At 40.3% G+C, this 25,275-nt stretch overlaps 3 protein-coding genes across 4 annotated transcripts in view; 2 read left to right on the forward strand and 1 right to left on the reverse strand.

The window, feature by feature from the left end:
• Positions 1–893: 893 nt before the first annotated feature.
• On the reverse strand, positions 894–3,782 carry PDZD11 (PDZ domain containing 11). Its single transcript, XM_007121912.4, has 7 exons — positions 3,665–3,782; positions 3,095–3,194; positions 2,595–2,678; positions 2,271–2,327; positions 1,876–1,974; positions 1,588–1,648; positions 894–1,440 (listed from the first exon to the last, which is right to left on the reverse strand). The coding sequence occupies exons 2-7, from the start codon at positions 3,179–3,181 to the stop codon at positions 1,406–1,408; spliced, it is 423 nt and encodes a 140-aa protein (XP_007121974.1). The 5' UTR covers positions 3,182–3,194; positions 3,665–3,782; the 3' UTR covers positions 894–1,405.
• Positions 3,783–3,969: 187 nt separating this feature from the next.
• Positions 3,970–13,528, forward strand: LOC102983962 (chromosome-associated kinesin KIF4A). Its single transcript, XM_007121915.3, has 7 exons — positions 3,970–3,988; positions 4,093–4,481; positions 4,594–4,708; positions 7,786–7,976; positions 9,731–9,823; positions 13,019–13,185; positions 13,420–13,528. Exons 2-7 carry the CDS (start codon positions 4,362–4,364, stop codon positions 13,526–13,528), a joined length of 795 nt encoding a protein of 264 aa, XP_007121977.1. The 5' UTR covers positions 3,970–3,988; positions 4,093–4,361.
• Positions 13,529–15,369: 1,841 nt separating this feature from the next.
• The window catches only part of LOC102994964 (chromosome-associated kinesin KIF4A), a 129,938-nt gene continuing 120,032 nt past the window's right edge, over positions 15,370–25,275 (forward strand). For both annotated transcript variants that reach the window (XM_024116551.2, XM_024116552.3), the window contains exons 1-2: positions 15,370–15,532; positions 15,767–15,861. In XM_024116551.2, the coding sequence (XP_023972319.1) occupies positions 15,462–15,532; positions 15,767–15,861 (166 nt within the window). In that variant the 5' untranslated portion in view covers positions 15,370–15,461. The remainder of the gene's footprint in view (positions 15,533–15,766; positions 15,862–25,275) is intronic.

The following is a 25,275-nucleotide window of genomic DNA, read 5'->3' on the forward strand; positions in this document are numbered from 1 at the left end:
GTGCAAAATTTGGAGAGAAGAGAGTAGAGTGGCAAAGTGAGTTAACTGTGGCAACATGAGTAGATGTGGCACTGAAAGTGCAGAGGGGCAGCCTCCTAATTGTATTGTGATTTTTTAAATCGAGGTATAGTTGATGTACATAATTGTATTGTGACTTTGAATAAAAAGATCTTTAAGTACAAAAAAATTTAAAAAATAAAAATTCAGACATCCAGGCTCCACCTCAGATCAGTAGAATCACTCAATGGGGGCAAGGGCCTCAAAATATATATTGAAGCTTCCCAGGATTCTTTCAAGGCAAATTCGGGACTTTCATTATGGGGTACAACTTCACCCCATACCTCATTAACTTTCTATTCTGAACGGGTACTGTGAACATGCCAATGGAAATGGCCTAAGGTGTGGCCTGGAATCTCTAACAATGGATTGCTGAGAACATAGCAGAAGGTTATCTGGGGGCTGGGGTGAAGACAAGGGGGAAATCAGCAGTCAGTACTACTCAACCAACCAGGTGAAAATTGGGAAGCAATTTCTTACTGCTGTCCCCAAAAAGAAATGCATCTAAGCCTCTCCCTTAGTTTATGTTCCCGATGAAAGAATCTGGGAAAAGAGAAGACAGAACTATATTAATACTGCCCCCTGCAGAGAAATGGCCACAGCTCATGGGGGAAGGGGCACTGTTTCCTCCAGTACCCCCTCACCCTATACCATTCCTCAGTTATACTGTAGATAAGCTTCCTGGGTCTCCCTAATGTTCTGAGAGAGACAATTGTGAAATACATATAGTGTTGCTCTGCTGCTTCTAGTGGCTCCTCCCTTTGGAAGAGCTTTTATTTTTATCTCGAAGGCATTTAACACCCAATCAGTATCATCCAAATCAGTATCAACCAACATTTCCTCAGCATTGTGTTTTACTTTTTTGGAGGGAGAAGATAGAAGGAGGGAGTGGGGGAAAACGGGGTTCCACTGGAGTCTCCAAAGTATATGACTGGTAGTATAAGGATGGGATGAGATGGCCAGGCAGATTAGGTGGGAGGCCCCCAAGATCTGTAGACATTAATGAAAATGACACGACATATGTGGAATTGCCTCGCACATGGTATTCAATAAATGTCAGCTGCCTTCTCTAGCAGGGTTCTCCACAGGCTAAGCGATACCTAGACATCATCATCCTTCTCCTTCCAGGGAATGAAGCCCACCTAGAAAACTAGGGAACTCAAAGTGCAGTACAGGTGGGATAATGCAGTTGGCCAGCTGGCTCAGGGCAGGGCCTCACTGTCTCCCTATCCTCCCTACTCCACTCTGCCAGGGTGGGGCTGAGAGTAGAGTTTCCCAAGTGGCTTCCCTGAGGCCTAGCTAGCTCGTTCTAGAAGATTCCACGTGGAGGGCTGTGGGTTGCAACTCTCTAGTGCACAGTCCTCTCTTTCTGGCGGTGATAATCTGGGGGAAAGGAGGAAAAGAGCAGGTTATTTTCCAGCCTGAGATTCCGACTCCCCATCTCCAACTTGTGGGGCCTCTAGTAATTGGTATTTAAAGAGTTCCTACCGAAGGCCCTGCCAGGTAAGCAAAAAAGAGAGCGGCACTTACTATAGGGAAAGAAGCGGACACGCATGCTGATTTCTCGAGCTGTCTTCAGGATCTCAACAGCCTGGAAGGAACACAGCAGCTTGTACAAATGAAGAGATACAACCCAGGACGGAATCATAACAGAAGGAATGTAGTTTGCCATTCCAACCTTCTGGGTCACTAATAGCTGCTTCCCTCTTACCAAGGAGAAATTCTTTCTTATCAAGTTACACATCAGGCTAATCTTATCCACTGCGTCCTACCTGGGATGGCTTCTTGCCTCACCACAGCCCAGGGTGCTGTGCTCACCTTGCTGTGCTCAATATCTTGGAAATCCACATCATTCACAGCTAGGACTTGGTCCCCTTCCTGAAGTCCTGCTCGATGTGCATCAGAGTCCGGAATCACCTGTTGGTAAGGAGAGAATATACATGATCAAGGTGGGATAATTTCAAAGAATGTAAGTGAATTAAGTGCTATTCAAACGTAAGGTACCATCGGTTGTGTGTGTGTGTGAGACAATGCAGGGAAACGGGTGGCTTGCCAGGTGGGAAGTTTTAAGTGGGCAAGGGTATCCCCACTATGCCCCTTCTATGAGTCTACTAAATCATCCCTCTCCCCAAGCCTTGGGACATCAGGGTTCTGCAACCTGATAACTTAACAAAGGGAAGTAGCTATCCATATTGCCTACCAGGCATACGCACCTTGGAGATGAAGATGCCTAGCTGGGAGGCCTTTCCTCCTCGGATGTTAAATCCCAACTGTAAGACAAGAGCACAGAATGGGGGCTCAATACAGACCACAAACACAAGAACATCTAGTAGCATCACTGTATGATAGCTTGCCTTGTGTCCCTCAGAGAGAAGTCAGAAGTTGTGGAAGTAGCATCTCAGCTTTTCTGCCCATAAAAGTAAGTTTCTTTACCTTCTTACCTGCTTCCCAATCCGTCCCCGCAACCGTGGCCAACTTCTGGGCCTGGTACGGACAAATCTCACCTGGAATAAGAGGCAACTGTTCCATAAGCTCACCTGAGCTCCAGGGGGCTTCTTCAGTGTGATGATACGGGGCAGAAACTGGGTCAACTCATTGTTGTAGTCTGGGTGGTATACCCTCTGCAAGACACAGCAACCCCAGAAATCTTACTACCAGTCTTACTACCTTCATCTAGAACACAACTGCATCACCCTGAAGCCAGGAGAAGGTGAAGTCATGGATTAGTTTAAGTAGAACAGATAACACTGTCCAAATAGGTAGATGGATAGCAGTGGGGAAATGCTAGCCGCCCAGTAGCTCCCCACTTCTTTACCTCGACAAAATGGAAATCAGGGCTCTGAATTTCCAGAATTCTCTGGTGTAAGTGGACTCTGGAAGGAGGATTCCATAAGAAGTTCCCAATGGGCCCAGTTGCTCAGAATCTAACTTCTGGCTAAGAGTCACTCTCCATTGAGCTTTCTAACCCTGCCATCCTACATTTCATATATCATCCCTTGCCTATGGGGAAAAAATCCCTTGTACAGATGGTTCCCACCTCATGAGGAGGAATCCATGCTGGGGGATTCTCATAGGCAGGCAGGAAAACCACCGGGTAGTCATCATAAGGAATCCGGCTGTCCATCTCCAGCAAGGCCCTGAAATGGAAGGGTGAATCAAAGCTGACGAAAATGGTTCAAAAGGGATAGCAGCCCAGCGAGTTTCAGAAAACAACCCCAACCCATTCCAAGGCTGTCAGTCTCTAGGCCCGGCCCACTTCTAGGTAGGTGATAAACATTTTGGGAGAGAAGGAAGAAAACTATCAACTTGGCTGAATATCTGGACTCCAAGCAACCTCTTAGGTACACTATAGAAATGATCTCCTTTCTCACAACAATCCTGCAAAATAGATGTACCGTCTTCATTCTAGAGAAGAGGAAATCAGGAACGCGTCTAAAAACATCTGACTACTTTGGAAATTCAAGGGAGTGCTGACTCCAACTATCCACAGGGACTCGGGGCAAGGGACCGCCCCACATTCCCTAATTTGATCAGTAATGGTGGGGGTCCCCAGATCGGCCCTTCCTTTACCACCAGCCACCTTCCAGATACCCGTCCCGCATCGTGCCTGAGTCCTGCGCCCACGGCGCTGTAAAAATCGTCGTACTAACTCTCCCGCCGGCAGGCCCCAGGCACCCCGTACTCCTCTCCACCAATTCAGCCTGGGACCCGGAAGCGGATGCTCAGCTGTGGAAAAGGGGCGGGGTCAGGGTGCGGCGGGTAGGCCCTCCTCCTCCCCAACGCGTCTTCCTGCGCGCGCCGCGTGCGTGCTCCGCGCACAGGCTGTCTGCGCTCCGATTGGCTGGCGCCTCCGAGAGCGATTTGAAACTTGGCGGTTAAAGCTGCTGTTGGGACAGGGCGGCGGGAGACCGGGGAAGGGACGTTTTGTTTGGTGAGTTAAGGGGGCACACCTTAGCTCAGGATCTGCCTTTCCCGGTACCCTGGGGCTTTGGTTCTTTGTTGTCGTCTCCGCTGGGCTTCTCCTTTTCATTTCAGACGCCACTTCGCTGTCTTCAGAGGGTCGGGCTGACTGGCAGTCCTGTCGTGGCAAAGTCTGAGGGACAGTGACTTTCCCGAGGCAGCGATCCCGCTGGGAGGGGGAGGCTGCCACCGTAAGCTACCGCTGACTTCCCTAACCCACCACACCCTCCGAGGAAGGCCGGAACTGAGGAAGAACGCCTTCCCACCCCTACCGACCTCCCAAACTTAACCAGCGATCATCTTTCCCCACCCCGCCGCCGCAGAGACGGTGCCGAGGTAGGATAATGAAGGAAGAGGTGAAGGGCATTCCTGTAAGAGTGGCACTGCGATGTCGCCCTCTGGTCCCCAAAGAGATTAATGAGGGCTGCCAGATGTGCCTTTCCTTCGTACCCGAGGAACCTCAGGTGCGTAGCGAGTCCTGGTCCTGCCTCTGAACAGCTGGGGCCGAATGGCAGTGAGGGGCGTGGTCTGGCCTTTCATTTTTTTTTCTTACTCCTTGTCCCTTTCCTTCTCTAGGTGGTGGTTGGTACTGACAAATCCTTTACCTACGATTTTGTGTTTGACCCCTCTGCTGAACAGGAGGAAGTATTCAACACAGCAGTAGCACCACTCATAAAAGGCGTATTTAAAGGTGAGGCTGTTTGATTCTTCAAACGGTTCTTGAGCATACACTGTGTTAGGCACTGTGATTGCGTGCTGCCAATACAGGAATGGATGAAGCATGAGTCCTGCCTTCAAAAAGCCCACAGCCTAAGAACTAACCCAATATCACTTGTACCCTTGAAACTAGTTTTATACTGTATTTGCTTTATATGGTTCTGTTCATCTTTGACTTGTATATGTTTCTGTTTGTTTGTCCTGGAACCTCATTAGATTCTAAGCTGTCTGATGGGTGCTGATGAGGATCTACTTGAGGCCCAGGCACTGCAAAGCCTGTTGAGGGACTCAGAGATAAATAACATAGCTTCTGGGCCCTGGAAGAGTTCAAAGTCCAGGGGTAGGAGTGCAAATAGATGACTACATACATACTTTAAAAAAAATCTTTTTATATTTTATTGACATTTATCACTTGTGTTTTTTCTTTCGTGAATTTTAAATTTATTTATTTATTTATTTGGCTGTGTCGAGTCTTAGTTGCAGCACACAGGATTTTCATTGCTGCGTGCAGGATCTTTGTTGCAGCATGAGAACTCTTAGCTGCAGCATATGGGATCTAGTTCCCTGACCAGGGATCGAACCAGGGCCCCCTGCATTGGGAGCGTGGAGTCTTAGCCACTGGACCACCAAGGAAGTCCCCATACTTTTAAATACATTAGAAATGTTAAACTTTTTGCTCCTATCTTTAAGAAAAAATATTTTAAAAGTTAAAACCTTTGAGATTTCCTAAAGCCCCCGAATACCCTGGCCAGTTAATAATCTTGATTACATAAGCTAAGGCTTTAGTGTTATTGAAGACCATGGCAAAGTTCTGAAGAAGGGAGCAGTGCCTGAGAGGTGTCTAATTGTTATTCTAGTACAGTGGTTATTCAGGATTCAAAGCAGAGGGCTATTTAAAAGAAGTAGAACCATGGCATACTAGTCCCTTAAAGTTGAAAGGGATATTTGTACATCATCTAGTCTAACTTTCCATCCAAAGAAAAATACTTTCTAGCAATATCTCTAAGTGAACTTCCAGCATCTGGTTAAAATTTTTTTCTTTGACAGGGATATCACTGGCTCATAGGGTAGTCCTGTTGATTGGTTTTGGACAACTCTAATTGTTTTAGATTATATTGAGATGAAATTTGCTTGCCCGTAATTTCTACCCAGTGATGTTAGTTCACCCCTCTAGACAAACAGAAGCCTTCTTCCAAGCAACAGCTATTCACATTTTTTTTCCACTTCTTTAAATGATGTCATGGCTCAGGACACATTGAATAATACTTTGTTTCAAATTTTTAAATTATTAAAGCAGTAATCTCAAACTTACAGAAATGTTGCAAGAACAGCATAAAGAACTTTTTTTTCCGGAACAGTTTGACTTGAGTTGTTGACCTGATGGCCCCCTGAATACTTCAGTGTATATTTGCTACAAACAAGAACTTCGTCCTACTGTCCTACGTAACTACAATACGACCATCAAAATCATGAAATTAGCATTGCTACCTCACTACCATCTGGTCCTCAGACCTCATTCAAGTTTCACCAGTTGTTCCAATAATGTCCTTTGTTGCAAAAGGATCTAGTTCAAAATCATATGTTACGTTTAGTTGTACTACTTCTATAGTCTCCTTTATTATAAAACTCCTTCAGTCTTCTTTTGACTTTCATGATCATGACACTTTTGAAGATCACAGGCCAGTTATTTTGTAAACTGTTTTTCAATTTTGTTTTGTCTGAAGTTTATTTATGATTAGATTCAGGTTGTACCAATATGTATTTAGCAGGAATATCACAGAAGTGATGCTGTATTCTTCTCATTGAATTCTATCAGGCAGCACATGATTTTGATTTGTTCCATTACTATTGATGTTCATTTTGATCATTTGATTAAGGTGATGTCTGCCAGACTTCTCCACTATAAAGTTAATCTTTTTCCTATTTACATATTTGGAGGACCATTATTTGATTCTAAGTCTCTTCTAATTAACCATCCCTCCTTTCCTTTAGCCATTCCTAAAAAAAATATGGTATCCAGACCCTTCATTATCTTGTTATCTTCCTCAAAATGTACCTTTCACAGCTTAGTAAGAACAATATAGTTCTACTTTAGTATTCTTAACTTGGGAAACTATGAGAATTATAGTCTTTAGAGGCAATATAAAGTAGAAAGTGATTCCAATATCTATGTGTTTTGTTAACATTGTTCTCAGTTGCAGAGATAAAGCCAGTATTTTTCAGTCAGGTCAACAGCACCCTGAGTTTTTGTAAAAAGTACTGAAACTTGGTTTCCCCACTTATTACTATATATACATATCTGTGGTATTACAGAAGATTATGGAATGTTATTCTCTTGTCCCAGAGTCATGCCAGGTGATATTAGCAATCTATTACAGTGAAAATCTCAATTTGACATCTTCAGATCTTCCAGAACATCAAGGTTTTCATTTAGGTGAATAAGTTCTTTGAAAAAGAAAAAAAAGCAAAGGACATATATCACACTGAATCATACTTAAATGATGACATTTCTATGAGGAGCCTGATAATACAGTCCAAATGCAGTCTGAGAATTCATATAGGGAGGGATGCTTTCATTGACTGTAAAAAGCAACTTTGTTGCCTTTTCAAATGAAGACTCTGTTAATCAAAGAAATACTTGTTGGAATCCCTTCTATTTATGCAGCTTCTAAAACTTTCATTTAATTACCCTAATTTAGAATTGTTCAAAGTAGAGAGAAAGTAGAATTATAAAACTCTGAATGGCTTTTAGACAGTGACTTAGCCACCTTCATGATCTCAGTCATGTCTTTAAGTGTTTTACTTCCTAGCTTTTAAGGGCTATCAAGAGAGGCACACATTCAGGTTTGATATTTTTCTTCTTTGCTTATTTGGAGTAGTGCAAAGTCATGGCACTCATATAACTTTTCTTTGTGTCTGACATTCCTAAGAGACCCTTGTGTTTAGAGAGCAGTCTCAATTTTGTTACAAGTAATTGCTGAAGGAAGTAGAGTGTACTGATTGGATGAAAATATTTGAGCATCACCGCGCATGTGACTTCTATTTTGTCAGGATACAATGCAACTGTCCTGGCCTATGGGCAAACTGGCTCTGGTAAAACCTATTCGATGGGAGGTGCATACACTGCAGAGCAAGAAAATGAACCAACAGTTGGGGTCATTCCTAGAGTAATACAGCTGCTCTTCCAAGAAATTGATAAAAAGAGTGACTTCGAATTTACTCTGAAAGTATCATACTTGGAGGTAAATGATTTATCTTTAATTATTCTGAATTCAAATTTATCTTTGGGTAGAAAAATAAATACAAATCAGGTTTTTCCTGGCATGACTCAAATTAATAAATTGCATTTTTAGTAAATTGCATTTTAATAAATTGATAGAGAAAACTTACTGGCTCAGTTGGATCTGGCTCCCACCCAGTTCTTTCCCTGTTGTCAGAATAGTCTGTTTAATCCGATTGTTAGAGGAGTTGGCATTCCCATATAAAAAGATAATAGGAATCCTTTAATTCCAGTTTGGCCTCTATTATTGATTCCCTGTAGAGTCTGTAGAAAAATATTTGATATCCCTTTAGTGTTTCGAGGCTTGAGTGATAATGCTGCTACTCCATGAAGAATGTTATAAAAATTGGGTGAAGTATTGAGCTGTGTAAGTGATGACAGAGTGTTTATTCAACAGATATTTATTGAGTACCTACATGTTACAGGCCCTGTTCTAGGTATTTGGGATATATCAGTGAACAAAACAGATAGAAGTCCCTGCCTTTGTGGGTATTTTCATTCTATTATATATCAGTATACAAGTAGACTGACCAGTTATATCTAACCTCATGACACCAGAAACACACAGTTAGGGAACTTATGGCTTCTGGGAAACTAGCTGGTTGATTCCATAGCAGTGATAAGATGTCTTATCTTTAAGGAGCAATAATTAAATGTATATAATTTAAACATGTAATTATAAATAGTATGTGAATACTTCATCCTGAAGTTGAATCTCAATATGTTAGTTGGTATACAAGGTATAGAGGTGGAAGATGGGGAGTTAAACATCATTAAGATTAACCTTCTTTTTTAAAATTTTATTTATTTATTTATTTATTTATTTTTGGCTGCGTTGTGTCCCCACCGCTGCACGCGGGCCCCCTCCAGCTGCGGCGAGTGGGAGCCACTCCTCGCCGCGGTGCGAGGGCCTCTCACTGCGGTGGCCTCCCCCGCTGCGGAGCGCGGCCCTCAGCAGTTGTGGCACATGGGCTCAGTAGCTGTGGCTCACAGGCCACAGAGCACAGGCCCAGCAGCTGTGGCACACGGGCCCAGCTGCTCCGCAGCATGCGGGATCCTCCCGGGCCAGGGCCCGAACCCATGTCCCCTGCATTGGCAGGTGGACTCCCAACCACTGCGCCACCAGGGAAGCCCCGAGATTAACCTTCTTGAAACTCTTGATTAACCCAGTTGTGGCCAAGGTGACCAAATGTAAAAATAACTTAGGAACCTGCTATATTAAATAGTAGCAACAGCAATAATAGCAAACAAATGTGGTGCTTACTATGTGCAAACACTGTTTTAGTACTTAAAGTTCTGGTTGTTGTTGAAATATTGGTTGCTAACTCTCCCTTTTGCTTCCCACTTCCACCCTCTACTAAGGACCCATTGCTTACATTTTAACAAAATTGGTGAAGGTGATGTTGTTATGACACCATCAAAGAACTGAATTTGGGCACCCATGTAGCTTTCATTGTGTCTGCTATTCCTGAGAAACACTCTCAAGAGAGCAGTCTCAATTTTGTTACAAGTAATATGTGAATTTATTCCTATAAGTATCAAATGGTTACATGTAGGGTTAAAATCCTTTTCTTAATTATAAAAACAATATGTTGCAAAAAATTTTTTTTAATACAGAAAGTCATAAAGAATTTTAAAAATCACCTGTGGTCCCACCACTCCTCAATTACCACTGTTAACATCTTGTTTTTACCACTTTGTTTTCAACAATACCAGATTTACAATGAAGAAATCTTGGATCTTCTGTGCCCATCTCGTGAGAAAGCCCCTCAAATAAATATACGGGAGGATCCTAAAGAAGGCATAAAGGTGTGTTTTTCTCTCATTTGATGTTATTTTAAAATGTTGGCCACTACTAAAGTTCACACTCCTTTTATTTGCCACTGTGGTTTTAAATGACTACTAACATCTCAGTCTTTCAGATTTTGTGTGGTCCTAATTCCCTTTGTTAACCTAGAATTCCTAGATGGGAACTTTTGTGGGGAAGGAAGTTTTATCACCTTCCTATTACCTCTTGAAGGAATGCTAATATCAATTAAATATTTATTGGCTATTTACAGAGTTCTGAGGCTAGGCTGTCCAGTGTGGTAGCCACTAGCCACAAATGGCTATTTAAAATTAAATGAACTAAAATTGAATATAATTTGAAATTCAGTCCCTCAGTTACCAGCCACATATCAAGTGCTCAATAGATACGTGACTAGTGGCTACTGTATTGGATAGCACAGATATAAAACATGGTCATAGTAAATTCTGTTAGACAACACTGTAATAGACATTGTGCTAGATCTCTGGAATGATATTTAGAAAGTAAAATGATATAAAAATTTTAAATTTATAAGTACCATAGGAAGAAGAGATTGCTTATTTGAGAGGCTTCCATCACATGGTATAGATGTAGGCTGAGGAGCTGTAGCTGAACAAAGTTTTTTGTTTGTTTGTTTTTTGGTTTTTTTTGCGGTACGCGGGCCTCTCACTGTGTGGCCTCTCCCATTGCGGAACACAGGCTCCGGACGCGCAGGCTCAGCGGCCATGGCTCACAGGCCTAGCCGCTCTGCGACCTGTGGGATCTTCCTGGACCGGGGCACGAACCCGTGTCCCCTGCATCGGCAGGCGGACTCTCAACCACTGCGCCACCAGGGAAGCCCTGAACAAAGTTTGAGGCAAGGTTGGGAGTACTGTATATGGGAGTGGACCAAATCCAGGAGCCAGTGTTGAAAACAGTCAGAACTTGGTTCTAGCAGCAGCTTGAGTATTCAGGAGTGGGAGAATTTGAGGTGGGAAGTGGATGAGAATAGGGTAGAACAGACTTAGGAAAACTTGGTAAAATAATACCTTATCCATCTTTCCTTCTTCTCTTCCCTGCAGAGAAAGCTGAAATTTAGGGTGCAGGTGCTTGAGGGGCAGATGCCTATGCTACTGAATTTTTTTTCCTTCTGGGTCATTAAGTCATTAGCCAGGCACTAAAGCAAGGCTTGAAGAATCAGACTTATTTTGAAAGCCTGATAAGCGTGGGATACAGAAAGACAGTTTGGATAGTGGGGATAAGAAACCTGGGTAAAATGCATGCTGTCACCAGAAAGAATGTTGGTACTGAGCCGGCTCTTGACCCAGTACTAAGATCTTTTATATGTCCTATACCAAGGCAGGAATTAAATCCCAAGCTATTTGAGGGAAAATTTGCAATACAGAGAAGTGTTAAGTTTCTGACTCAAATTGGGGAGGGTAAGGACAAGTTTGTGAGCGCTCTTCAGTTGGGATGGATGGAATATGAGTAAGTAAAGAAGTAAGGTTATTCTTGTAGTAAGGAATAGCTTAAGCAGGAAAGCAGAAAATATATTCCTGGGGGTAATAAGACTAGATCGGTCTGTCTGCATTAGAGGATATGGGTTGGGAAGTAATAGGAGATATGTTAGGACCAGATTATGAAGCCAGGCTAAAGAGCTTAGTTTCTATCCCTGTGAATAGTATGTAAGCTACTTAATACTTCCGAATGAAGGAATGCACTGGCTACTTTTACCAAGTTTTTATCTTACGTGTATATCTCCGACTAGGTTAGCTCCCGGGAGGTTAGGAGAGTATCTTAAAATCTCTTTGTACCCTCATTATCTAGCATAGGGCTTAGGAGTTTGGTGACATTTTAGGAAGCAGGATTTTCGGAAGGCTAAACAAGAATGGATTGAAAAGGAGAAAAACTAGGATGAGGAAGGAAAATTTAGGGAAACTTTGCCTTATTTTTTCAGGCATGAAGTAATATGGGCCTGGATTAGGCAGGTAGATGTGGAAAGGAAAAGGAAACAATGGATTCAAAAGAAGAATGACTGGGAGTTGGTGATAGGTGAGATATGGAGGAATAGCAGGAATTAAAGGCGAATCTGAGGTTTTGAGAATAGAGATCTTAGTAGAAACGAAGAAGTAGTGGAGAGAATCAGTGTTGGTGGAAGGAAGATGAGTTTGGTTTTATAATTTACTGATGTCAAAGTGTAAGTAGCAGGCAATTTGAAGTATAGGACTAGAAATTAGGGCCACAGATGTAGATTTGGGAGCTATGGGGTAATAAAATCATAGCATATTGAGGCTAGAAGGGACTTCATAATTATCTAGTTCAATCTCCAGAGGCTCCAAGAGATTTTAACTTGTACAAATTCTCCTGGGTAGATACAGTACCAAGCCTAGGACCCTGTTTTCCTGGCCTCCTAATCCAGTGGAAATTGTACCATGCTATTTTCCCTAGTGAATATGAGGTATAAAATGGGTCCAAGATATAGGGAGGAACACAGGGCCACATGGAGGAGAATGTAGCAAAGAGAAATACCATAGCTATTTGTGTTGCACTTGCTGTCCTTAGGGCCAAAACTTACCTTCACTTGGGGCTCCCTGGAAGGCACATATCCATTGCTACCATAAAATCTAGAGGTCTTTTGTAGCTCCAGTATTGACTGGCATCCTTGTTTTGGAGGTTCCTAGCGAAGATTGGAGACCTTGGTTTGCAGTGATCACAGAGTTGCTAGTTAAAACTGCCCTTATGGGTCTTCCCTGGTGGCACAATGGTTAAGAATCCGCCTGCCAATGCAGGGAACATGAGTTCGAGCCCTGGTCCAGGAAGATCCCACATGTCGTGGAGCAACTAAGCCCGTGCGCCACAACTACTGAGCCTGCGCTCTAGAGCCTGTGAGCCACAACTACTGAAGCCCACACGCCTAGAGCCATGCTCCACAACAAGAGAAGCCACCTCAGTGAGAAGCCCGTGCACCGCAACAAAGAGTAGCCCCCGCTCGCCACAGCTAGAGAAAGCCCGCACACAGCAATGAAGGCCCAACGTAGCCAAAAATAAATAAAATAATTTTTTTAAAAGCATTAAAAAACCCAGCCCTTATTACCATGACTATTTATTGAGGTTCTACTGGAACATCAAGGCATTATTTTTTAAACCACCAATCCTTATATTTCTGATGAAGTATTTGAAGTCGAATCATAAGAGAGTTTTTTCTTTCTCTGAATTAGATTGTGGGACTCACTGAGAAGACTGTTTTAGTTGCCCTGGATACTGTTTCCTGTTTGGAGCAGGGCAACAACTGTAGGACTGTGGCCTCCACAGCTATGAACTCCCAGTCATCCCGATCTCATGCCATCTTTACCATCTCCATAGAGCAAAGAAAGAAAAGTGACAAGTAAGTTCAAGTTACAAGTAAGAGTCAAGATTTTTAACATTAGTTCTACTAAAGTTGAATAATAGGTTGCTTCTTGATTTGAAAAATAACCAGACATCAGTACTCTGAGCATGAGTAATGAATGGAGCCATTTGGACTGACGTGAAAGAAAATGAGATCCGGCAGGTGAGCTTTGATACTCACCTACCCTCAAGCTTGTGTACCATTCTCACTTGTGTCCTGTTATCATCACAGGAATAGCAGCTTTCGCTCCAAGCTGCATCTTGTAGACCTTGCTGGATCAGAAAGACAGAAGAAGACCAAGGCCGAAGGGGATCGTCTAAAAGAGGGTGAGAATAATTAAGGCTACAGTCGTAGATAAAAACTTCTAGTACTCTTATTGCTATTGTTGGTGTCTTGACTGGAATATTTCAGGTCACATTCTAACAGTAGCTACAATTCAAGTTTGAGGCTGATTTCAGAAACAGTGAAAAATTGTTTCTCTCCCTTGCACTCATTTTCTAATTTAGGTATGAGATTTGGATCTGGTCCTTGGCTTGATTTCATCTGGCCCAGGCAAGTTTTAGTTTTAGTTTTGTTTTGTTTTACCCCCAACTACTTATAATTAAAATCAGTATCCTGATTCTGTCATCCCAAGTATTCACTATCCTTCCCAGATGTTGTCACTTATAAACCTCATCAGCATGGTTTCCATATCTTCATTTAAGTGGTTGGATATAAATGATGAAGCTCCTAAGGCTAGGCGAACCCCATGGTATATGCTATTAGAAACCTGCTTCTAGCATTATAATCACCTGGTAATCTGCATGCTTTGGGAATGGTCTTTCAAGCAGTTATTAATCTAGCTAACAAAAATTAACAACCAGCTCCCATTTCTCAATTTTGTACTTAAGGATCTCATAAAAGATGTTGTCAAATGCCTTGCTAATGTCCAGATATACTGTATGTCTACCATATTTTTCATAGCTACCAGCTTAGTAACGGTACAAAAAAGAAATAAGGTTTAGCTTAAATTGACTTTTTCTAAGTGAATTCAAGCTGGCTTCTAGTGCTTATTCTTCCATTTCTAGGTTCTTGCAAACCATCCCTATAATAATTTAGAAGACATATCAAACTGACTGGTCTGTAATTTATGGAATTAACTTACCTCTCTTTTCGAAAATTGAAATTACATCTGCCCAGTCTTCCGGGACATCCTTCTCTGTGATTCCTCAAATATCATTGACATAGCTTCAGTGTTCTTGTTTGAAATTACTCTCAGTTCCCTCAGCTATAATTCATCTGGTCCAAGACATTTGAACCCTTATTAAAGTAGTTGAGTTCTTGCTTACTACCTTACTACAATGAGTTCTTTACTCATATTGGGCTTCAGTTCCCTCTTGGGAACTGAGAAGGCAGAAGCAGAAATAGTAATTGAGGAATTTTACCTCTTTGTCATTTATCATTATTATACTGCTTGCACAGGGCAGAGACCTATTTCTTCCTCATTCAGCTTTTTGTTCTGAATGTATTTAAAAGTGCCCTTTTTGTTCTATGTTTGTACTTTGAGATTTATCTTTCTTAAGACTATTTTTAAAGGTTCTTTTGCCTCCTCTGTCTTTTTTTAGGTGTACAGTCTGAGGTGTTTTTTATTTTATTTTATTTTATTTATTTATTTTTGGCTGTGTTGGGTCTTTGTTGCTGCACGCAGGCTTTCTCTAGTTGCGACAAGCAGGGGCTACTCTTCATTGCGGTGCGTGGGCTTCTCATTGCAGTGGCTTCTATTGTGGAGCCGTGGAGCATGGCTCTAGGCACTCAGGCTCAGTAGTTGTGGCACACGGGCTTAGTTGCTCTGCCGCATGTGGGATCTTCCCAGACCAGAATGAAGCCCACACGCCTAGAGCCATGCTCCACAACAAGAGAAGCCACCTCAGTGAGAAGCCCGTGCACCGCAACAAAGAGTAGCCCCCGCTCGCCACAGCTAGAGAAAGCCCGCACACAGCAATGAAGGCCCAACGTAGCCAAAAATAAATAAAATAATTTTTTTAAAAGCATTAAAAAACCCAGCCCTTATTACCATGACTATTTATTGAGGTTCTACTGGAACATCAAGGCATTATTTTTTAAACCACCAATCCTTATATTTCTGATGAAGTATTTGAAGTCGAATCATAAGAGAGTTTTTTCTTTCTCTGAATTAGATTGTGGGACTCACTGAGAAGACTGTTTTAGTTGCCCTGGATACTGTTTCCTGTTTGGAGCAGGGCAACAACTGTAGGACTGTGGCCTCCACAGCTATGAACTCCCAGTCATCCCGATCTCATGCCATCTTTACCATCTCCATAGAGCAAAGAAAGAAAAGTGACAAGTAAGTTCAAGTTACAAGTAAGAGTCAAGATTTTTAACATTAGTTCTACTAAAGTTGAATAATAGGTTGCTTCTTGATTTGAAAAATAACCAGACATCAGTACTCTGAGCATGAGTAATGAATGGAGCCATTTGGACTGACGTGAAAGAAAATGAGATCCGGCAGGTGAGCTTTGATACTCACCTACCCTCAAGCTTGTGTACCATTCTCACTTGTGTCCTGTTATCATCACAGGAATAGCAGCTTTCGCTCCAAGCTGCATCTTGTAGACCTTGCTGGATCAGAAAGACAGAAGAAGACCAAGGCCGAAGGGGATCGTCTAAAAGAGGGTGAGAATAATTAAGGCTACAGTCGTAGATAAAAACTTCTAGTACTCTTATTGCTATTGTTGGTGTCTTGACTGGAATATTTCAGGTCACATTCTAACAGTAGCTACAATTCAAGTTTGAGGCTGATTTCAGAAACAGTGAAAAATTGTTTCTCTCCCTTGCACTCATTTTCTAATTTAGGTATGAGATTTGGATCTGGTCCTTGGCTTGATTTCATCTGGCCCAGGCAAGTTTTAGTTTTAGTTTTGTTTTGTTTTACCCCCAACTACTTATAATTAAAATCAGTATCCTGATTCTGTCATCCCAAGTATTCACTATCCTTCCCAGATGTTGTCACTTATAAACCTCATCAGCATGGTTTCCATATCTTCATTTAAGTGGTTGGATATAAATGATGAAGCTCCTAAGGCTAGGCGAACCCCATGGTATATGCTATTAGAAACCTGCTTCTAGCATTATAATCACCTGGTAATCTGCATGCTTTGGGAATGGTCTTTCAAGCAGTTATTAATCTAGCTAACAAAAATTAACAACCAGCTCCCATTTCTCAATTTTGTACTTAAGGATCTCATAAAAGATGTTGTCAAATGCCTTGCTAATGTCCAGATATACTGTATGTCTACCATATTTTTCATAGCTACCAGCTTAGTAACGGTACAAAAAAGAAATAAGGTTTAGCTTAAATTGACTTTTTCTAAGTGAATTCAAGCTGGCTTCTAGTGCTTATTCTTCCATTTCTAGGTTCTTGCAAACCATCCCTATAATAATTTAGAAGACATATCAAACTGACTGGTCTGTAATTTATGGAATTAACTTACCTCTCTTTTCGAAAATTGAAATTACATCTGCCCAGTCTTCCGGGACATCCTTCTCTGTGATTCCTCAAATATCATTGACATAGCTTCAGTGTTCTTGTTTGAAATTACTCTCAGTTCCCTCAGCTATAATTCATCTGGTCCAAGACATTTGAACCCTTATTAAAGTAGTTGAGTTCTTGCTTACTACCTTACTACAATGAGTTCTTTACTCATATTGGGCTTCAGTTCCCTCTTGGGAACTGAGAAGGCAGAAGCAGAAATAGTAATTGAGGAATTTTACCTCTTTGTCATTTATCATTATTATACTGCTTGCACAGGGCAGAGACCTATTTCTTCCTCATTCAGCTTTTTGTTCTGAATGTATTTAAAAGTGCCCTTTTTGTTCTATGTTTGTACTTTGAGATTTATCTTTCTTAAGACTATTTTTAAAGGTTCTTTTGCCTCCTCTGTCTTTTTTTAGGTGTACAGTCTGAGGTGTTTTTTATTTTATTTTATTTTATTTATTTATTTTTGGCTGTGTTGGGTCTTTGTTGCTGCACGCAGGCTTTCTCTAGTTGCGACAAGCAGGGGCTACTCTTCATTGCGGTGCGTGGGCTTCTCATTGCAGTGGCTTCTATTGTGGAGCCGTGGAGCATGGCTCTAGGCACTCAGGCTCAGTAGTTGTGGCACACGGGCTTAGTTGCTCTGCCGCATGTGGGATCTTCCCAGACCAGAGCTCAAACCCGTGTCTCCTGCGTTGGCAGGCGGATTCTTAACCACTGCGCCACCAGGGAAGCCCTCTGAGTTTTGTTTTTGTTTTTTTTGTTTTTTTCAGTACGCGGGCCTCTCACTGTTGTGGCCTCTCCCGTTGCGGAGCACAGGCTCCGGACGCGCAGGCTCAGCGGCCATGGCTCACGGGCCCAGCCGCTCCGCGGCATGTGGGATCTTCCCAGACCGGGGCACGAACCCGTGTCCCCTGCATCAGCAGGTGGACTCTCAACCACTGCGCCACCAGGGAAGCCCCCTCTGAGTTTTTTTTTAACAGCTTTATTGAGATATAAGTCACATGCCATAAAATTCAACCGTTTAAACTGTACATTTCAATGGACTTTTGTATATTCAGAGTTGTGCAACCATCACCACAATCTAATTTTAGAACATTTTCATCCCCTCCAAAAAGAAACTCATACCCATTAGCAGTCACTCCCCATCCCAACCCCCTTTTCTAGCCCTAGGCAACCACTAACCTATATTTCATACAAATGGAATCATACAATTTATGGTCTTTTGTGACTGTCTTATTTCACTTAACATAAGGTTTTCAAGGATCATCCATGTTGCAATGTGTATCATTACTTCATTTTATTGCTAAATCATATTCCATTGTACAGATATACAACATTTTGTTTGCCCATTCATCAGTTGTATCCAATTTGACTGTTTTGAATATTGCTCTGTGAACATCTATATACAAGTTTTTGTGTGACAAATGTTTTAATTTCTCTTTAGGTATAACCTAGGAGTGTTATACGTGGGTCATATGGTAGCTGTTTACATTTCTTTTAAAAAAATTAATATGTAATTAATATACCATAAAACCCCCCTTTTTAAAGTGTACAATTCAGTGATTTTTTAGTATATTAACAAAGTTGTACAACTATCAGCACAATAAATTTTAGAGTATTTTCATCACCCCCAAAAGAAACCTATACCCATTAGCAGTCACTCATTTTTTTCCATTGTCCACCCGCTGCCACCCCACCTCCAGGCAGTGACTAATCCTTCTGTCTTTATGGATTTGCCTATTCTGGACATTTCATATAAATGTAATCATACAATATGTGATCTTTTGTGACTGGATTCTTTCATTTAACATCTTTACAAGGTTCATCCATGTTGTAACATGTATCAGTACTTCATTCCTTTTTATTGCCAAACAATATTCCACTACATGAATATATTAAGTTTTTATTTATCCATTCATTTGTTGATAGACATTTGGGTTGTTTCCACTTTTGGTTTTTATTAGTAATGCTGCTACGAGCACTGATGTACAAGTTTTCGTGTCGATGTGTGTTTTTATTTCTCTTGGGTATATACCTAAGTGGAATTGCTCAGTCAAATGATAACTCTATGTTTAACTTTTTGAAGAACTGTCAGACTGTTTTTCATAGCAACTGTACCTATTCTACCTTCTTACCAGCAATATATAAAGAATTGTAATTTCTCCATTTCTTAGTTTTATTATGTCTTTAATTATAGCCATCCTAGTGAGTATGAAGTGGTACCTCGTTGTGGTTTTGGTTTGCATTTCCCTGACAGCTAATAATGTTTCATTTGCTTCTTGGCAATTCATGTATCTTCTTTGGAAAAATGTCCATTCAGATTCATTGCCCATTTTTAAAATTGGGTTATTTATCTTTTTATTGTTGAGTTGTGTGTGTTCTTTACACATTCTGGATACTAGCCCCATATCAGTTATATGCTTTGCAAATGTTTTCTTCCATTCTTTGGGTTGCTTTTTCACTTTATTGATGGTGTCCTTTGAAGCACACATTTAAAATTTTTAGCTGAATTCCATTCATCTGTTTTTTCTCTTGTTGCTTGGTGTTTGGCATCATATCTAAAAAATCATTGCCTAATCCAAGGTCACAAAGATTTACGTCTCTGTTTTCTTCTAAGAGTTTTATAGTTTTCAATGTTAAATATAGGTCGGAGATCCATTTCGAGTTAATTTTTGTATATAGTGTAAAGTGGCAATCCAAACTTTAATCTTTTGCATGTAGATATTCAGTTATCCCAGCGTCATTTGTTGAAAAGACTATTCTTTACCCATTGAATTGTCTTGGCATCCTTGTCAAGAAGCAACTGGACTCTCAGTTCTATTCCATTGATCTATATGTGAATCTTTATGCCATTACTACACTGTCCTCATTACTGTAGCTTTGTAATAAATTTTGAAATGGGGAAGTGTGAGGGCTCCAACTTTGTTCTTTTTCAAGATTGTTTTGGCTGTTCTGGGTCCTTTGCATTTTCATATGAATGTTAGGGTCAGCTTGTCATATTCTGCAAAGAAGCCAGCTGGGATTTTCACAGGGATTGTGTTGAATCTGTAGATCAATTTAGGGAGTGTTGGCATCTTTCAATTTTTTCAAGTCCTTCAATTCATAAACATCAGATGTCTTTCCATTTATTTAGGTCTTCTTTAATATCTTTCAATAGAATTTTTTTTAATTTTCAGAGTACAATTTTTACACTTATTTTGTTAAATTTATTCCTAAATATTTTATTCTTTTCAATGCTTTTGTAAATGGAATTGTTTTTACTTAATTTCATTTTCAAATTATTTATTGAGCTTTGTATATTGATCTTGTGCCTGCAAGCTTGCTGAGCTTGTTATTTCTAATAGTTTTTTGATGGATTCTTCAGGATTTCTGTTTACAAAATCATGTCATCTGTTAACAGAGATGGTTTTACTTCTTCCTTTCTGGTCTGGATACCTTTATTTCCTTTTCTTGCTTAACTGTCCTGGCTAGAACCTCCAGTACAGTGTTGAATAGAAGTGGCATGAGTGGATGTTGTTGTCTTGTTCCTGATCTTAGGGGAAAAGCATTCAGTCTTATACTATTAAGTATGATGTTAGCTGGGGGTTTTTCACAGATGCCCCTACCAGGTTGAGGAAATTCCCTTCTATACCTAGTTCATTGAGTGTTTTTATCATGAATTTGTCAAATGTTTTTTCATCATCTATTGACATGATCACGTTATTTTGGTTCTTCTGTTGGTATATTGCATTAATTGCTTTTTGGATGCTAAACCATCTTATATTCCTAAAATAAATCTAACTTACTGTTTTTATACCTTTAATGACTTTACTGGACTAATTCTACAACTCCCTATAGTTTGTGGTCACAGAAGTGTTGGCTCAGTTACTTTAGTAGTTAGCTAGTGATTGGTCTCATTTCCTTAAATGCCTTGAACCTATAACTCTTCCAGCATTTGCCTAGGGCTCTGAGTTTGTGTTGCGGCTTACCTTCAATGCTAAGGCTCTTTACAACTCTGTCTTAGTCTTTACTTCTTGAGCAGGGTCTCAAAGTCAGCCAGAGGTACAAGATGAGGGCCTTTTAGGTCTTTACTGACATTTTTAGGTGTTTCCTGAGCATGCACATGGCTTTCTCCAGCAATATATCAGAGCTTTTTAAAGTCCCCGGTGGACTAGAGGTGGGATAGGGAGGGTAGGAGGGAGACGCAAGAGTGAGTGGATATGGGGATATATGTATACGTATAGCTGATTCACTTTGTTATAGAGCAGCAACTAATACAACAATGTAAAGCAATTATATGCCAATAAAGATGTTAAAAAATTAATTAATTAAAATAAAGTCCCCAGTGGAGGGACTTCCCTGGTGGTGCAGTGGTTAAGAATCCGCCTGCCAGTGCAGGGGACATGGGTTCGAACCTTGGTCCGGGAAGATCCCACATGCCGCGGAGCACCTAAGCCCATGCGCCACAACTACTGAGCCCACGTGCCACAACTACTGAAGCCCGAGTGCCTAGAGCCCGTGCTCTGCAACAAAAGAAGCCATCACAATGAAAAGCCCGTGCACTACAATGAAGAGTGGCCCCCACTTGCTGCAACTAGAGAAAGCCCGCACACAGCAACAAAGACCCAACACAGCCAAAAATAAATAAATAAATAAATAAATTTATTTTTTATTAAAAAAAATAAAATAAAGCCCCCAGTGGACATTTCACTCCCCAGATCTTCCTTTTAAGTTTTCAGCCAGGCTCTTGTTTGACCATGGCTATTAAGTTGGGTGTGTATCATCACCAGATATTTTTCTATATGTGTATATATATATGCACATTTAGTAATACATTTGTTATATGCCATTTAAAATTTTGGCATTGCTAAATCAATTTATGTCCTTTTAATTATACAAGTAATACCTGAATCAATTCCTGGTATACAAACATAAGCAATATGGGTGAAGATAAAATCCCCCTTGATTTACCACCTAATCCTAATCTAGAGGTAACTATTTTTACCTGCCTGGTGGGTAGCATTCAAGATGTTTTTCTGGGTATATATTTTTATTGGTGTTTCCTGTTGTTTTTAAAGATAGACTCTATCATACTTCATATATTGTTTTTCAGCTTGCTTTTATCTCAGCAATATATGTTTGAAATCTTTTTGTATTAGTATATAAGTCTACCTCATTTTTACAACTGCTATCTAGGATTCCACAGTATACAAAGTCTACCTTGTTTGTTTAACTATTCCTGTTTTCACTGACATTTAGCTTGTTCAGTTCCTGGCTATTGCAAAATGATGCCTCAGTCAATAGCCTTGCATGTGATATATAAGTGAGAGTATTCTCTAGGTTATATACGTGGAAGAGGAATTGCTAGTTTGAAGGGTGTACACATTTCAGATTTTTAAATACTGCTAAATATTGTCCTCTAAAATGTCTGTCCCAGTATGCATGTACCTACAATATATGAGACTATGTTTCACTGTACCATTGACAATATTGGATATTATTGACCTTTTTTATTTTCCCCTATCTTGAACATTGCATGTTATTTTTTTAGAACTTGTATTTCCTCAATTACTTATGAAATTAAGCATCTTTTTATGTTACTGGCTATTTCTCTTTCCATTTCTATGAATTCCCTGCTCATACCCTTTGTTTTGATTTGGTTTTTTTCTTTCAGGTTGACTTTTTCTTGTTTTTCTTGTTATTTTTCCTGTTGACTTTAGGAGTTGTTTCTGTATTCTAGATATTAATCCCTTGTTGCATATATTTTTCTTAGTCTCATTTTTTAACTTTGTTAATCTTTCGATTCATGTCTCGTGTGTATTTCTTCCTGTATACTTTTTTCTTGAGGTAAAGTTTATATGCAATAAAATGCACATATTTTATCTTTTTTTTTTTTTTTTTTTTTTTTTTTTTTTTTTTTTTTTTTTTTTTGCGGTACGCGGGCCTCTCACTGTTGCGGCCTCTCCCGTTGCGGAGCACAGGCTCCGGACGCACAGGCTCAGCGGCCATGGCTCACGGGCGTAGCTGCTCCGCGGCATGTGGAATCTTCCCGGACCAGGGCACGAACTCGTGTCCCCAGCATTGGCAGGCGTACTCTCAACCACTGCGCCACCAGGGAAGCCCAAATGCACATATTTTAAATGCTCAATTTCTTGAGTTTTGATAGTTGTATGCCCTCATGTAACTACCAACCAAAACATGATAAAAAACATTTCCATCTCCCCTAGAAAGTTCTCTTGTGCTCTTTCCAGTCAATCCACCGTTCCCACGTTCCACTTTAAGCAACCACTTTCTGACTTCTATCACCATAGATTAATTTTACATGTTCTTAGACTTCATATAAATGGAATCATATAATTTTTTCATGTGTCTGGCTTCTTTTGCTCAACTTAAGATTTTTTGGGCAAATTTTTTTCATGTTCTTGCTTTGATTAATAATGTGTTCCTTTGTACTGCTGAGTAGTATTCCATTATATGATTATACCACTATTTGTTCTTCAATTTTCCTGTTGATGGAAATTAGGGTTATTTCCAGTTTTTAGCTATTATGAATAAGCCTGCCCTGAACATTCGTGTACAGATCTTTTTGTTGACATACATTTTCATTTCTCTTGGGTAATTACCTAGGAGTAGAAGAGGTAGATATATGCTTAATTTTATAAGAAAGTGCCTAACAGTTCTGTAATATGGTTTGTACTATTTTATACTCCAGCAATGTTATTGAAAGTTCCATCTTATCACAGCTTCATAAATAAAGATGTTGTCTTAGAAATTCTAGTGGGCGTCAAATACATCTCATCATAGATTTTTGTTGTTTGTTTTTGTTTTGTTTTGTTTTGCTGCACTACGCAGCTTGTGGGATCTTAGTTCCCAGACCAAGGACTGAACCTGGGCCACGGCAGTGAAAGCGCTGAGTCCTAACTACTGGACCACCAGGGGATTCCCCATCATAGCTTTTTAAAAAATTTTTATTAAAGTATAGTTGATTTACAATGTGTTAATTTTTGCTGTATAGCAAACTGACTCAGTTTATACATATATATATATATATCCTTTTTCATATTCTTTTCCATTATGGTTTATCATAGGATATTGACTATAGTGTGCTATACAGTAAGACCTTGTCGTTTAATATAATAGTTTACATCTACTAATCCCAAACTCCCAATCCTTCCCTCCCCTACTCCCTCCTCCCCCTTGGCAACCACAAGTCTGTTCTCTATGTCTGTGAATCTGTTTCTCTTTCATAGGTATGTTCATTTGTGTCATATTTTAGATTCCACATATAAGTGATATCATATGGTTATTTGTCTTTTGCTTTCTGACTTACCACTTAGTATGATAATCTCTAGGCTCATCCATGTTGCTGCAAATGGCATTATTTCATTCTTTTTTATGGTTGAGTAGTATTCAGTTGTATATATGTACCACATCTTCTTTATCCATTCTTCTGTCGATGGACATTTAGGTTGTTTCCATGTCTTGGCTATTGTGAATAGTGCTGCTATGGACATACGGGGGCATGTATCTTTTTGAATTATAGTTTTGTCTGGATATATGACCAGGAGTGGGATTGCTGGATCATATGGCAACTCTATTTTTAGTTTTTTGGGGAACCTCCATACTGTTTCATGTATCTTTTTGAATTATAGTGTTGTCTGGATATATGACCAGGAGTGGGATTGCTGGATCATATGGCAACTCTATTTTTAGTTTTTTGGGGAACCTCCATACTGTTTTCCATAGTGGCTGCACCAACTTACATTTGTACCAACAGTGTAGGAGGGTTCCCTTGTCTCCACACCCTCTCCAGCATTTGTTATTTGTAGACATTTTAATGATGGCCATTCTGACCAGTGTGAGGTGGTATCTCATTGTAGTTTTGATTTGCACAAAAATTTTAATTTTGATGAAGTTCGATTTTTTTTTTAATGCTTAGAGCTGTTGGTATCCTGTCCAAGAAACCTTTGCATACCCAAAGTGATGACAATAATTTCCTATGTTTTCTACTTGAAGCTTTATAGTTTTAGCTTTTACATTAGTTGTATAATCTATCTTGAATTAGTTTTTGGTTATAAAATGAGATAGGGGTTGAAGATCATCCTCCACCCCCCATGAATATCCAGTTCTTCTAGCACCATTTATTAAAAAGAAGGTCCTTTACCTACTGAATTGACTTAGTATCTTGGTGTATTTAGTTGACCATATGTGTGTGTGTCTATTTCTGGACACTCTTCTGCCCTATTGAACTTGTTTATTCTTAAACCTTTTATTTATTTTATTATTATTATTTTTAAAATTTATTTATTTATTTTTTTTTTACTTTTGGCTGTGTTGGGTCTTTGTTGCTGCATGAGGGCTTTCTCTAGTTGCTGCGAGTGGGGGCTACTCTTCGTTGTGGTGCGCGGGCTTCTCATTGAGGTGGCTTCTCTTATTGCGGAGCACGGGCTCTAGGCGCACGGGCTTCAGTAGTTGTGGCACTCAGCCTCAGTAGTTGTGGCTCACGGGCTCTAGAGTGCAGGCTCAGTAGTTGTGGCGCACGGGCTTAGTTGCTCCGCGGCATGTGGGATCTT

The sequence above is a fragment of the Physeter macrocephalus genome, chromosome 21 (genome assembly GCF_002837175.3).
Source record: "Physeter macrocephalus isolate SW-GA chromosome 21, ASM283717v5, whole genome shotgun sequence".
NCBI lineage: Eukaryota > Metazoa > Chordata > Mammalia > Artiodactyla > Physeteridae > Physeter > Physeter macrocephalus.

Excerpts from the sequence above, each read along its gene's own strand:
- LOC102983962 (XM_007121915.3), top strand. The coding sequence starts at position 4,362 with ATGAAGGAAGAGGTGAAGGGCATTCCTGTAAGAGTGGCACTGCGATGT. Across the intron at positions 7,977-9,730 it reads TGAAAGTATCATACTTGGAG|ATTTACAATGAAGAAATCTT; the intron begins GTAAATGATTTA and ends CAACAATACCAG. Across the intron at positions 9,824-13,018 it reads ATCCTAAAGAAGGCATAAAG|ATTGTGGGACTCACTGAGAA; the intron begins GTGTGTTTTTCT and ends TCTCTGAATTAG.
- PDZD11 (XM_007121912.4), bottom strand. The coding sequence starts at position 3,181 with ATGGACAGCCGGATTCCTTATGATGACTACCCGGTGGTTTTCCTGCCT. Across the intron at positions 2,679-3,094 it reads CATGGATTCCTCCTCATGAG|AGGGTATACCACCCAGACTA; the intron begins GTGGGAACCATC and ends TGTGTCTTGCAG. Across the intron at positions 1,649-1,875 it reads AAGATATTGAGCACAGCAAG|GCTGTTGAGATCCTGAAGAC; the intron begins GTGAGCACAGCA and ends TGTTCCTTCCAG.